The sequence below is a fragment of the Perognathus longimembris genome, chromosome 9 (genome assembly GCF_023159225.1).
Source record: "Perognathus longimembris pacificus isolate PPM17 chromosome 9, ASM2315922v1, whole genome shotgun sequence".
NCBI lineage: Eukaryota > Metazoa > Chordata > Mammalia > Rodentia > Heteromyidae > Perognathus > Perognathus longimembris.
In genome coordinates this window covers 30,982,598-30,997,330 of record NC_063169.1, presented here as the reverse complement: position 1 = coordinate 30,997,330, position 14,733 = coordinate 30,982,598, and the positions used below count along the sequence as shown (strand labels likewise).

General features: G+C 35.0%; 1 protein-coding gene across 2 annotated transcripts in view; it reads right to left on the bottom strand.

Annotated features, from left to right (window-relative positions):
- The window catches only part of Cep162 (centrosomal protein 162), a 77,717-nt gene that overhangs the window by 33,923 nt on the left and 29,061 nt on the right, over window positions 1-14,733 (bottom strand). For both annotated transcript variants that reach the window (XM_048353887.1, XM_048353888.1), the window contains exons 12-16: window positions 11,451-11,739; window positions 10,399-10,654; window positions 1,959-2,092; window positions 1,378-1,605; window positions 724-864 (exon numbers count right to left, since the gene is read on the bottom strand). In XM_048353887.1, the coding sequence (XP_048209844.1) occupies window positions 724-864; window positions 1,378-1,605; window positions 1,959-2,092; window positions 10,399-10,654; window positions 11,451-11,739 (1,048 nt within the window). The remainder of the gene's footprint in view (window positions 1-723; window positions 865-1,377; window positions 1,606-1,958; window positions 2,093-10,398; window positions 10,655-11,450; window positions 11,740-14,733) is intronic.

Sequence of the window (14,733 nt, the reverse complement as noted above, 5' to 3'; positions counted from 1 at the left end):
CCTGCCTCTACAAACCAATCCTCTCGTGTTAAAAAACTGCTTGCGGGCTGGGAATATGGCCTAGTGGCAAGAATGCTTGCTTCCTACACATGAAGCTCTCGGTTCGATTCCCCAGCATCACATATATGGAAAACGGCCAGAAGGGGCGCTGTGGCTCAGGTGGCAGAGCGCTAGCCTTGAGCGGGAAGAAGCCAGGGATGGTGCTCAGGCCTTGAGTCCAAGGCCCAGGACTGGCAAAAAAACCAAAAAACAAAAACTGCTTGCCTTGAAGGTATTAGCAATTAATTTCACAAATAAATTTCTGAATACCACAGAAAAATAGCAAGAAGAATCTTTTATAATTTCTAAGGATCTGTGCTATTAATATTAATAACAGGCCACATTCATTGAATGACTCTGTGTCAGGCTAAGTATACATTTGCTTATACTGCCACACTTTGAATTTCATCACCACCTATTGTTTTATCATCTACATTTACAGATGATGACACTGGTATAGAAAGGTGAAGCAAAGTGCCCATAGCTATACAGTAGTGTACAGCTAAGACTAAAAAACCCAATTCTTTGAATTCAGAATCCATGCCACTTTGATTTTGCCATACAAAAGGTACAGACTAATCAAGTGATTTCCCTGTCTATCTGTCTGTTAAATGAGCACAAATATTTGAATATATTTTATGCTTATAGTAAAAAGGCCAAAGCAAACATGATGATGTGACATACCTGCTGATATCCTTGAAGCAGTGTCTCTTGTTCTTCTATTTCTTTTTGGATTTGCTTCAACTTTTCTTCAGTGACAGGATCAGCTGTTTCTCCAAACTGCAACCACCTTTGTTTCCTGCTTGTTTCTTCCAAGCTGCTTAACTTTCGTAAAAATGCAGAAAATGTTTTATTTGCCGAAAGAAAGGAAAAAAAGAATTGAAAATTCAAGGTGTTCAGGTCTTATAATATTGAGCATGCTGGATATGATTACAGATAAACCATACAGTGTTTTGTGCTGAAGTAAGTCCTGGTGAGTTAAAGAACTCTGAATATTAAGAGTGAACTTTGAGTCTAGGCTTCCCAATAGCAGTTCTTGCTAAAACATTGACTTCTCTAAGAGTCATAACGAATTAATTGATTTGTTTTTTAAAAAGCCTGCTAACATAGGAGAACCATCAAAATGAGCCAATTTAGTTCATCTACCTGGGGTAGAAAATCTATTTTCACATATTGAGGTATTTTCCAGAACAATGCATATGTTCTATACAGCAAACAGTTTAAGTCACACAATCAGGGGCCAATAATGGCAACACATTTTGCAGGGAGGATAGTTTGCATTTTTGTTTTCTTTCCCCCAATAAATAAAAAGAAAAAATAGAATTATGTGGTTAGTACCTTGGCTTGAAGAATATAATTTTCTTGATTCAATTTGAAGAGTTCTTTTTCCTGTTGTAACTTTAATTCTTCTAGCTGATTTTCCAGTTCTTTCTCTTTTTCTGAGAATGTGATTTTAATTTGCTCAATTAGGGCTTGTGCACTCCTCCATTTTTCCTCTGCTTCCTGAACTCTTTCAAACATAAATAATTCTTTCTCCTTGTTCCCACAACAGTACCCTAAGGAATCCTTTCAAGGAAAAGCATTGTTTTATTATACTGGTTACAGATAAGACTCACAAAAAGACTCACCAAAAGACAAAGCATAAAACGAGATTGATAAAAATGTACTACTAGAAAGAAACTCAGTAAGTGATTAGAATATCACTCTAGAAAAAAAGAAATTTCATGTTTATTATATTGCTATTTATTTTTTACATCAGTATTCATTAACATATATTACCTGTACATATTAATGAAAGTCACTGTTATATTCCCATGCAGGTATGTGCAATGTGCATTGATCATCCATTTTGTTATCTATGAATTAGTGATACAATGTTTGATAACATTATATATATCAATGTGAAATTTAATACATACAGTCTGAAACTGAACATAAGACTCAGTGGCAGTCAGATCTTCATGCTTCTTGGGAGTAGCCAGGCAATTTTCCCTTTTAGGAATCGATCTATTCACAGCTGTGGGTTTGATGACTTTAGTTCCAGATAAGATTTCTAAATATTGCAAACAATGGATGAAAGAACCACAAATGTAAAACTGTATGTTAATTCAGCTATTATGTAACAACACATATGAAAACAGTGGGAACACTAAGATAAAATGAGGACTTCAAAACAGGTTAAAATGCAACACTACAACACAGCTATTTCTATGATAACTGTACTAGTAAGAATGGGTTATTGAATTATCATGTTACACTATCTGACACGATGGCTGACTCCTGTTAAAAGGACAAATGGAGTTAAATAATCGTAAGGAAATTGCAAAGTGGTATAGCTTCAGGCTTTATTACTTTCAAGTAACTTCTACATGTTCACAGTATTAAGAATTTCTAAATAATGAGTCCAAGAACAAAGAGCAGTGGATAACTTTCTAAAGCATTTTAATTCAGGTGAAGTGCACCTTCATAGCATATTTTTTGCAAGCCAGGTACAAGGTATTATAGTACCAATGGAATCATAAATTGCAAGGACATTGTAGCAACTTAGATGTAATTTTACAAGATTAATAACATTGCTATAATACCAAGTCATATACATTAAATTAGGAAAATGTGATTAATAAATATTCTGGTCCAATTTTTCATTTTTAAGGCAATTCATAAATCTCAAAATGGTAGAAATAATTCTGAAGCCAATGCATTATTTAGTTAATAATAAACACTATTTAAGAGAAATACTTAGAAGGGAATCTTAAGCCCATTTTTCATATATTACAGGTCTCAAACACTCCATAAACATCTGTTTGCCTTAGAAGTGAAGTACTTCAAAATTTACAGTTTTAAAAGAATTTTTTCAAGATGCTAATTTTTAAAATGCTAAACTTACTATTCCATTAAATGTTATACAAGATTATTAAGTTATATATGATTATTAAATATTTGAAAATACAGAAAAACCAAAAGAAACAAGTCACTATCAGTTTTTCAGAAAGACTTACTTTCCATGTTTTTTTAAATAAGCTTGCCAAGGCTTTCCTTGTACAGTCCTGGTGACACTTAACTAGACTGTTTCATGGAAGAAATTCTCATGCAGAAGCAGCAATAGATCTTCCATGTCACTGTAGGTAAATTACTGTGTAATGGGGTGTATTCCACTAGCATGTGATTCTCTTCAGGACCAAGCAGCTACAAACAGCCTGGTCCTGCATTCACAGATATAGTCTGTAAGTCTTCTTACTATAGACATTTCCCTTTCTCATGTTTTAATTTTGATTCTTTCTCAGTGGGTCATAGAGTCTTAAGTAATTTTTTGGTTAAGTTATAGCAAGTGGGCTTCTATCTTTGCTCAGAGTCTGTGTCTTGAAGAATTTAACTTGTGACAAGTAACAAACCTTCTGAAGGTATTATAAATCTGAGTAAAGCAACATCTGCTCTGGACATGTCTTTAATTATATGTCCATATATCTATACACATACACACACACACACACACACGCATGCAGTACATCTAATAGTCTAATAAGAAAAAGTAGTTTAGTATAGTAAGAGTCATTGTCAATCATTACACAAGTAATACACAAGTAATGTATTTTATTAGAATTATGGTAGTCAAAATATTACAAAAATGTAGAAGAGGGAAAAATAGGCTTATACATTACATAACTTTACTCATAACACCTCAATAGCCCAAATAAAAAACTCAGTTGAAAGCCTTGCTAATAGAATGGAGCAAGTGGAAAATAGAGTACCAGCAATTGAGAAGGTAAAAAAATTAGATTGACTAGACAAAGGTTATGAAAAAAGTACTATGAAAATACACATAGCAACAAGGAAGGCCCGAGTCACCATCAAAAGAAGAAAGGTAGGAAGCCTGGAAAGAGACACAGCTAAAGGCATAGAGAACATACTCAACAAAGAAGGAGCAGAAACCTTGCCAGTCTTACTAGATGATTATATTATCTAAAAATGATTAGCGATGAAGAAAACATCATAATAACAACAGAATGACAGGAAATATATACTTCTCCACACTAACATAGGGATTACAAAACAAGACTTATCCATTTGTTGCCTATAGAAAACTGACAAACACAAACATTGGCTTAGAATGAAAGAATGGAAAAATATTTTCCAAGCAAATGGAGTCTGAAAGAAGGCAGAACTAGCTATTATCTGTTTCTTTTCTTTTCTTTTTTGCCAGTCCTGGGGCTGGAACTCAGGGCCTGAGCACTATCCCTGGCTTCTTTTTGCTCAAGGCTAGGACTCTGCAACTTGAGCCACGGTGCCACTTCTGGCCATTTTCTATATATGTGGTGCTGGGGAATTGAACCCAGGGCTTCATGTATATGAGGCAAGTGCTCTACCACTAGGCCATATTCCCAGCCCAGAACTAGCTATTATCATAGCTGATAAAACACATTTCAAGTCAAAATCAGAAGAGACCAAGAAGGTTACTTCTAATTAATAAATGTAATAATTCATCAAGTGGAGATTTTATAATTGTTAACATATACACACCAAACCTTGCTCTGCCCAATTTCATTAAACAAACATTACCAGACTAACAAGCAGAGACAAACCAACACAGTAACAGTGGGAGACCTCAATACCCTACTCTCACCAAGACTGGTCACTCAAGCAAAATAATGAACAGGAAAACTTCAGGTTAAATAACATTATAGACCAAACAGACTTAACAGATATATACAGAATATTTCATCCAGTAACTGTATAATATGCATTTGTCTCATCATCTCTAAATCATATTTAGGACATAAAATAATACTTAACAAATACAAACAAAATAAGTCTCCTGTATTTTAACAGACTACAATAGAATAAAACTAGAAAAGAAAATACCAAAATGTTAAAGAAAAAACAAAATATGAAGACTAAAAAAATAGATTATTGAATGACTCAAGGGTCACTGAAAAATAAGAGAAAACTAAGAAAGTTTTACTGTAATAAAAATGAAAACACATATTACTGGAAGTTCTGTGATACAGAGAAGCAGTATTAATAGGAAAGCTTATAGCTATGAGCATCTACATTAAAAAAATAGGCACCAAATGTACCTCAGCCTCCTAGAAAAACAAGAATAAGGCAAACAAAATTAGCAGGTGGAAATAATAAATATAGAGGCAGAAATCAATGAAACAGAGATTGAAAACAAAAACAAAACCCAATTTAAAGATTCAGTAAAACACAGGTTGGGTCTTTGACAAGTAAGATTAATAAGTCTTTAGCCAAACTAATTATATACCAACTTTATTGATGATGAACACAAACACAAAAGTTCTCAATAAAATATATGTAAAACAAATTCAGTAAAACACTGAAGGATTGACTCTGGTCACTATGCACAGCGCATATAAATGAGTATGATAAATTGAAAACATCTTGCCCAACTATTTAAGATAATTAAAAACAAACCACCACCATCACTACCAACAAAGAACCTCCTATAAACAACAACCAAAAGAGATCATACACCATGATCAAGGTGGTTACAATGCAAGGATTCAAGAATAGCTCAACATATGCCAAATTAATAAAGATAATATAGTACTCAAAGAGAATCAAAGGCAAAAATCACATGATCTTCTCAACAGAGACAAAAATTTAAATAAAAAAAAAAGCTTTTGGCAACATCCAGCATCCTTTCAAATAGAAGTTCTAGGAATAAAAGGAACATGCCTTATCATAAGAAAGGCTGTATATGACAAACCTATAGCCAACAATGTGCTAAATGAGAAAACAACTGGAATCATTTCCTTTAAAGCAAGGAATAAGGAAACCAATGTATACTTTATAAAATTAAGAAGAGCAAAGGAAAGGGTATGGGGGGAGGGTGAGAATGTTGAAAGGGATGATACTGATCAAGATGCACTGTATTCATAGATTGCTTTGTTAATGTAAGGAGACTGTCACATGGTTCAGGCAGAAGAGAGTTTATTGGGAGACTCAAACCACCAGTCCCCACCAGATATAGGTGTGCAGAGCACAGAGCTAATGCAGCAATGGACCTCGGAGCCTGGGGTCCTTTTGCTGACTCACAATCAGGTGATTAACAGGTACAGGTGATTACAGGTAAGGCTGTGTGCTGACTGTCGGGGAGGGGGTGAAGAAGGACTGTTGTTCTGGGCAGACTTCACAGTTAAATGGCAACTCCTTTGTACAATTAAAGATAATTTTTAAAAAGGGATGGAATTGGGGCTGGGAATGTGGCTTAGGGGTAGAGTGCTTGCCTAGCATGCATGAAGCCCTGGATTCGATTTCTCAGCACCACATAAACAGAAAAATCCAGAAGTGGTGCTGTGGCTCAACAGGTAAAGTGCTAGCCTTGAGCAAAAAGAAGCCAGGGACAGTGCTCAGGCCCTGAATCCAAGTCCCAGGACTGGAAAGAGAAAAAGGGATAAAATTAAAATAAGTAAAAAACGAGGGTGTCCATTCTTCCCACTTTTATTCAACACAGTACTGGAATTCCTAGCTCAAGAAATAAGGCAAGAGGAAGAAAGCAAAGGGACTTAAGTTTGAAAAGAAGTCAAATTATCCCATTTTGCAAATGATATAATCCTACACTTAAAAGATTCTAAAGACTCTACAAAAAGATTCTAAAGACTCTACCAAAAATTTAGATCTGAAAAACAATGAACAGGCTGAGAAAGAAGTCAGAAAACAAATTCCAGTCACAATAGCCACAAACCAAAGGAATAACTTAACTAAAAAAGGTAAAAGACTTCATTATAGCCAACTATAAAATCTGGAAGACTGAAGATGGAAAGGCCTCCCATGTTCATTAACTGGTATAATTAACATTGTGAAATGGCTATTACTATCAAAAGCTACCTACAGATTTCAGGCAGTTCCTATAAAAATACCAATGTCATTCTTCACAAAAAAATTAATCCTAAAATACACATATAGAAACACAAATGACTGTGAATAGCAAAAATAATCTTGAGCAAACAGAGCAGTGTTGGAGGTTATATAGAACTAGACTTCAAATTACACTACATAGCAACAAAAATAACACACTACAGACGCAAAGACCTATAGAACAGAGTACAAAACCAAAAAATAAACCATACAGATGCAACCCATTTAATTTGTGATAAAGGACTCAAAAAACCATGAGTCGGAAAAATCAGTCACTTCAGCTATCAGAAAGAATGACATTGCCCCATTCGTAAGGAAATGGAAGGACTTGGAAAAAATTATACTAAGTGAAGTGAGCCAGACCCAAAGAAACATGGACTCTATGGTCTCCCTCATAGGGAATAATTAGCACAGGTTTAGGCTAGTCAGAGCAGAGGATTACAAGAGCCCAATAGCTATACCCTTATGATCACATAAGATGATGCTAAGTGAAATGAACTCCATGTTATGGAAACGATTGTTATATCACTGTTGTAACTACTTTCAGTGTGCTATGTGAAACTGTAGCTCCTATTATTGATGATCTTCTTGTATCCCCTTCTGTGGTGTACCGGCACTATCTCTGTATCTTATCTGAGTACACTGGAAACCGTGTATACTGGTATTAGAACTAAGAAACTGAAAGGGAATACCAAAATCGAGAGACACAGGGTAAAAAAGACAAGCGACTACAAAAGCAATACTTGCAAAACTGTTTGGTGTAAATGAACTGAACAACTCATGGGGGGGGGGAGGGGAAAAGAGGAAGGGGTGGGGGAAATGAGGGAGGATGTAACAAACAGTACAAGAAATGTATCCAATGCCAAACTATGAAACTGTAACCTCTCTGTATATCAGTTTGACAATAAAAATTAAAAAAAAAAACAACAACAATAAATGGTGCTGGAAAAATTGTATATCCATACATAGAAGACTAAAACAAAGATCTCAATGTAAGAGTTGAACCTTTGAAACTTGACTGTAGGGGCTGGGGACATGGCCTAGTGGCAAGAGTGCTTGCCTCCCATACATGAAGCCCTGGGTTCAATTCCCCAGCACCACATATACAGAAAACGGCCAGAAGTGGCGCTGTGGCTCAAGTGGCAGAGTGCTAGCCTTGAGCAAAAAGAAGCCAGGGACAGTGCTCAGGCCCTGAGTCCAAGGCCCAGGACTGGCAAAAAAAAAAAAAAAAAAAGAAACTTGACAGTAAAAACACTTGAAGATAGGCATAGGTAATCATTTTCTAAATAGGACTCTAATTGCCCATGAAATTAGAGGAAGAATTGATATGGAATTACCTTAAATTAAAAAGTGTATGCACACCAAAGGAAACAATAATCAGAATTAAGAGACATTCCACAGAATGTGAGAAAACATTTTTCTGATATTCACTGGATAAAACATTAATATCCAGAACATACAATGAGCTCAAAAAGTTAAAGATAAAAAGAATAATCCAATTAATAAATGGGCAAGTTCACTGCACAGATAGTTCTCAGAAGCAGTGTAATTGGCTAATCAATACAAGAAGAAATGTTCAACATTCAGAGCCATAAAGGAAATACAAATCAAAACTACATGGAGATTTCATCTTACCTCAGTTAGAATGGCAAATTACCAAGAAACAGTTAATGCCAGCAAAGGAATCAGGGGTAGAAAACAAACCCTCATGCCCAGCACTGGTGGGTACATAAAGTTCTCAACTACCCTGGAAATCAGTTTGGGAGATCATCAAAGGGCTATACCACCCTTGTTTATACATATTCTTCAGATGAAGGATATATTATCTATTCAATATAGTCAAGCTATCAAATCAGTCTAGGTACTCAAGTAAAATGTGGCATTTATAATCACAATGGGATATATCATCACATTGAATGAAATACTCAAAAGGCCAAATATAATAGGACCAGGGAGGGCACTTGTCTCAGTACAAACCCCAGTACCACCAACAGCCCAATTTCAAGTGTTTTCACTTATGTAAAATTTATGACATATTAATGTCATCATGACAATGATAACAGAACATGTGTAAAAGAGACATTGACTGAAAGGGGAATTAGTGTGGAGAGTGGAAAGTCCTGAGGGGAAAGGAGGATAAAATATATTATATATATTATATATGTGTACACTATATACGTATATATATATATATATATAGTGTAATGAAATCCATCAAATACAGTTTGAAAAAAAGTGGGAAGAAGGGGATTTAAGGAATAAGGTTAACTTGAAGTACACTGTACTCAACAATGAGACCATCAATAAAAAAGTATACTGTTGTAGTCAACTATCAGCTTTTAAGACAAAGCCCTTGTTTTTTTTCCCCATTCCCTGTGAGCTCCTAGACTAGCTATGATGCCACTGCTTGGCTGCCTATTACAACAGCTTCCTCCAGGGTGCTTTGTTACTTGAAAGACTCACTCCACTCCTTCTGTTCCTCATCTTCCTATTCAATCTGCTTAGCATTGCCACCTGTACACAAAAACTGTTCTTTACTGATGACCTCTTGCTTGCTAAAACCAAGCACTTTTCAGTTCTTAGTCCTCATCTTTCTTTCTTTTTCATCAGTAAAGACAGAATGGATAATTTTCTTTTTTCTTTTGCCAGTCCTGGGCCTTGGACTCAGGCCTGAGCACTGTCCCTGGCTTCTTCTTCTTTTTTTTTTTTTTTTTTGCTCAAGGCTAGCATGCTGCCACTTAAGCCACAGCACCACTCCTGGCCATCTTTTTTTTCTGTGTATGTGGTACTAGGGAATCGAACCCAGAGCTTCATGTATATTAGGCAAGCACTCTTGCCACTAGGCCATATTCCCAGCCCAATTTCTCTTAATTTATTTTCTTCAGTTGTTTTTAGTATTCTCTGCACTCTGAGTTCTCCCAATCTCACTCATTTTTTGCAGGTTCTCCTTATTCTGTTTCACCTCTTAAGGTTTGCATGCCTGGGTTTCCAGCCTATTTTTCCCCCTCTCTAGCTACCCTTATTTTCTTTGTACCGTCAATGAGTTTCATAGTTTAAAAAGCACCTCTATTAGCTTTTAACAGTATCTTCTAAATGGTATCTGTAGTCCTCACTGCCTTCTTGAACTCCACAGACATCAAACAGACTACTTGGCATCTCTGCTTGCATGTCAAACTGACACCTCAAGAAGTAGCTAGTTTTCCCTCCATCCCTAAATCTACTCTATCTCAGTATTCCTTATGCCAGCAAGAACTCTATTCTTCTAGCTGCCTGGCTAAAACTTTTAGCAACCGCAAATTAATTCTCTTAATACTTTCACTCCTATTAACCTGGGTCAAGGTCTGTTACCTTCTGTAAACTGTATTTTTTACAAAAGGAATGTGGTTTCTTGAGATTAACACTGTACCAAGGCCATAAACACAAGTAAAATAACATATACTATAAACGCAGAATCATATATTGGAAAGAGTATATTATTACCTTTTTTCCTAGCTTGATTTGAGGTGGGAATGGATCTCAAGTTTTTGCTTTTCACAACATCCTTTGAAGTTTTCTTTTCAAAAGTCGAGAACTTGAGTGGTGAGTTGGGTTTGCCATAGCCTGAGCTCCTAACTGATGTAAATAATCCACTCTGGGGTTTTCTTTTAAGCAAAGGAGGTGCACTTCTGGCCTTCTTATACAATATCTGCTTACCAATTATAGCCCCTTCTTCAGAAGTGAGCTGAGATCTGAAAGCCTGTACACAATGAACACTAACTATTCAGTATGTAAATAAACTCCAATTATTTTTGTTACTAAAGATTGAACACATGGCAAAATGGCAGTGGTTACCAAATACTATAGTTTGTAAACTACAGACATATAGTAGTTTGCAAATAGCTATTATATTATTATACTCAGAAGTTTTAGCAGTTTGAAAGTTTTCATTATATCAAAGCAAACAAATCATGAAAGTGAAAAAAAACTAGTTAGAAAGCAAAACTAGAATGAAAAGAGAAGCAATGAAGAACATATTTAGAAATGTCATTTGGAATCTTATCTTTTTCTCAATTTAAGATACTTAAAAAAAATTAACACCTGTATAGTTTCACAGAGGTGATTTATAGTAAATATCTAAATTAAAAATAAAACGTTGGAACTAGGGTATAAAGTACAACAAATAAAAAGGTGTAAGTTTCTGTATGGTGTTAACATGCTTATAAAATGTTATTTTAGTTATAATAAAAATCATTGGGAAGCCGGAACAATGAGCACTACAACAATAAATAAACATTTTCTTAAGCTATTCAAATTTTGGACTTATTGCTGAAACAAAAGAAGAGAAAAGAAGATAAAAAAAGAAGGTATAAAGAATAGCTTCTAAAAGAAAGTTACATTACATGGTACTTCTGAATTTGGTAATAAAAGATCCTTGACATCCAAATAACCAATCTTCTTAGCTTAAAAAAAACCACATATATTTATAGTATTTATGACTTTCACATAACTTCATCTTTCAATATAGCAAATCAGTAAAAATTACAAATACTTACTTTATGAGTTTTGCCATCTTGAGATAATGAGGAATTAACAGATATCTTTTTCCTCAAAATATGAAGGTACATTTTATCAATGTTATCAACATGTTCTTTCATATTAGTTACTGTTGGACTGCTATTTTCTGTATTCCCATTTGTTTTCTTTTGTAAAGTCATAATCTCATCATTTTTTTCAAAAAGTTGATTGGCATGACTTGGGTCTTGAGAGACAATATTTGTATTCATCTTAAGGGGTAAAGAAGTAACATATTCACTTTCTCTACTATCAGCTACTTTCTTAGAGCTATAAAACAAAATAGGACACAGAAGATGAACAATGTACTATGATTCTTAAGTCCCAGTTATACACATCTGCCCATTCTATACCTATAAGTAAGTTTTAACTATTCATATTATACTACTGTAAAATATATAATTAATACTTTTAGCTTATACAGAATACTCACATAGTGTCTCATATTTGTTTTGAATTTCAGAAAGTTTTAAATGCTATATAATAGATTCTGCAGTATAATCTATAAGTGACTCTAGAACCTATGTTATTGCTCAAACCAAAGACAATGGAGGTTGCTTTCACATAATATAATATATATATTTCCAAATACATTTTTGTATCATTTATTCATAGTTTCTTATTAAGTCAAACAAACATGTACCTGAAGTAGGAAAAGCATTTTATAGATTTCTTCCAGAAACTAAACATATTAAGTGGAATTGACTGGAGTGACATAGATAGAAGAATACTAAATTTTCTGAAGGCCCATAGCATTATTTAAAAGCAAAGAAAAACAACAAAATAAACCAAAAACAAACAAGAAAAAAATCCAAACATCAGCTACTGAGAACCTTAAAATTACCTGCAGGCAGGAAGTAGATTAAGAAAGGAATTCATCTCTAAATATGAACATATTCTCCTAACTTTGGTATTGGCCAATAATGATAACAAATCCTTCAAGAAATAAAATCAAAAGCTTTGTAGAACAATATATTTGTAAGAGTACATCTTAAGATAGAATCATAGCCTCATCAAGAAAAATTATATCCGTACAATATAGGTCTTTATAAAGACTTTCTATAGTTTCTAAAGTTGCAACATCAACCTGATAATATCTTCCCTTTCTGATGAGAGTATTTGTTGTGTTCCATCTTTATATACCTGGTAGGAATAAGGAAGTATATAACTTGCTTTAATTCATCCTTTGGTATGCAACAGAAGACATACTCAAACCTAGAGACAATCCCGACTTTGAGCAATCTGCTTAAGGAAGGGTATGAGTGGCTCTACGAATAATTAAAATGGAATGGATTGTCTGGTTGTTAGATTTTTTTCCAACAAAAACTTGCTAGACGGGCTGGGGATATAGCCTAGTGGCAAGAGTGCCTGCCTCGGATACACGAGGCCCTAGGTTCGATTCCCCAGCACCACATATACAGAAAACGGCCAGAAGCGGCGCTGTGGCTCAAGTGGCAGAGTGCTAGCCTTGAGCGGGAAGAAGCCAGGGACAGTGCTCAGGCCCTGAGTCCAAGGCCCAGGACTGGCCAAAAAAAAAAAAAACAAAAAAACAAAAAAAACTTGCTAGACACTTACAAAATAATTTGCTTTTCTTCTAGGCACATAATACAAAAGCAATCCACATTTAACAGAACTCTTGTCTGGATAGCTAAATATGCCGATGTTTATGAACAGAAAACTAGTTGAAATGATGTGTCACTTCTGTAGTAAGGCATCTAAAAGAAAACTATTCCTTCTTTCTCTACTGACTGGTTGAATGAGGCTCTGACAACCTTAAAACTATGCACCAATGACAGAGCAGTCTAGGTCACTAAAGGTCTATGTAGCAGAACCTCATTCCAACCCCGGTGCCTCACGCAGGATGCTGACTCCAGCAAGAATTGTTGATGACATATGACCACACGGCTTCCAAGAGTTGTTATAGTAGCTAGAATTATTTACCTGGCAGTTTATTAAAACTGTTTTAGATATCCACACTAAAGATCAATTATCACTAAACCTTTCATGTAAGTAGTTTTCAACTTTCACACAAAATCATAAAATTTAGAAATTATGATACTAAAATGGCCTTATTTGCAACAACAAAGACACAAGATTTGTAAGAAAATCTATTCAGCAATACTAACATACCCCCAACAACACAGGCTCCCCTTAAAACTACCAACTGGGATTATAGATTATTGGAAGAGCACGAGACTTAAGCATTTATGAGGAAAGAAGGCCAAGAAATCACTGCAAATAAACTGGTCTGATGAGAATCATCTCAAAGAATAGTCTCAAAATGTGTTTGCTGAAAACACAAATGATTAACTGACTAGATGAAAGGATACAGATTTTTCACAGCAATATTTCATGGAGATCAAAGCAAGCAAACTGCTTCTCTTGATTATAGTCATATGGTCTTGGGCAACTATTTTAACCTTTACCTTCAGTTTTCTTGTCTACAAAATGCAGATAATAATAGACTATTCTCATGGAGTTAATAAAAGGTAAAAGAAAATAGTGTAGGCGGAGAACTCTGTATAATAAATATGTGATAGATGTTACTTATTATCATCACCATCTGGTTCTTGGGAACGCTCAACTAAATTGGTTTTAATCTGGATTCATCATTGAAATATGAAGATAAGAAACAATTTGTGTTGTGTGTGTGTACTAGTCCTGGGGCCGAACTCAGGTCCTGGTCACTGTCCCTGAGCATTTGTGCTCAAGGCTAGTGTTTTACCACTTGAGCCACAGCTTTACTTCCATTTTTTTTTTTGGCAGTAATTGGAGATTACAATTTCACAGACTTTCCTGCCCAGGCTAGCTTTGAACTGCGATCTTTAGATCTCAGCCTCCAGAGTAGCCAGGATTGCAGGCATAAACAACTTGCGCCTGGCTAATAAATAATTAATAAACAATTATAATTGTCATGTGTTATGAAGAACACATGAAAGATGCTACATAAATACCAAGTGGTCTATGATAAGAGTTACTGTGATTTTTACTCTGGAAGAAAGATAATGGGTCACACATACAGCTATAAAGTATGCTTGAGCTTGAGGATTCTCATAAAGCTCATTTCTCTTGGGACCACAGAAATCTCACTGGGAGAAAATAGCCAGTATTTGACTCACTTCAACTAGTTAAGATAAGTACAAAGCTATGATTCACCAAAAGGATAAAATTCTCTTTTGTACTTATTGTGAATCAACTGTTCCTCAGCCATTTAAAGCTGAAGAGATCATATTTTTCAGGAAAAGTTAATGGTAGCAATTTTTT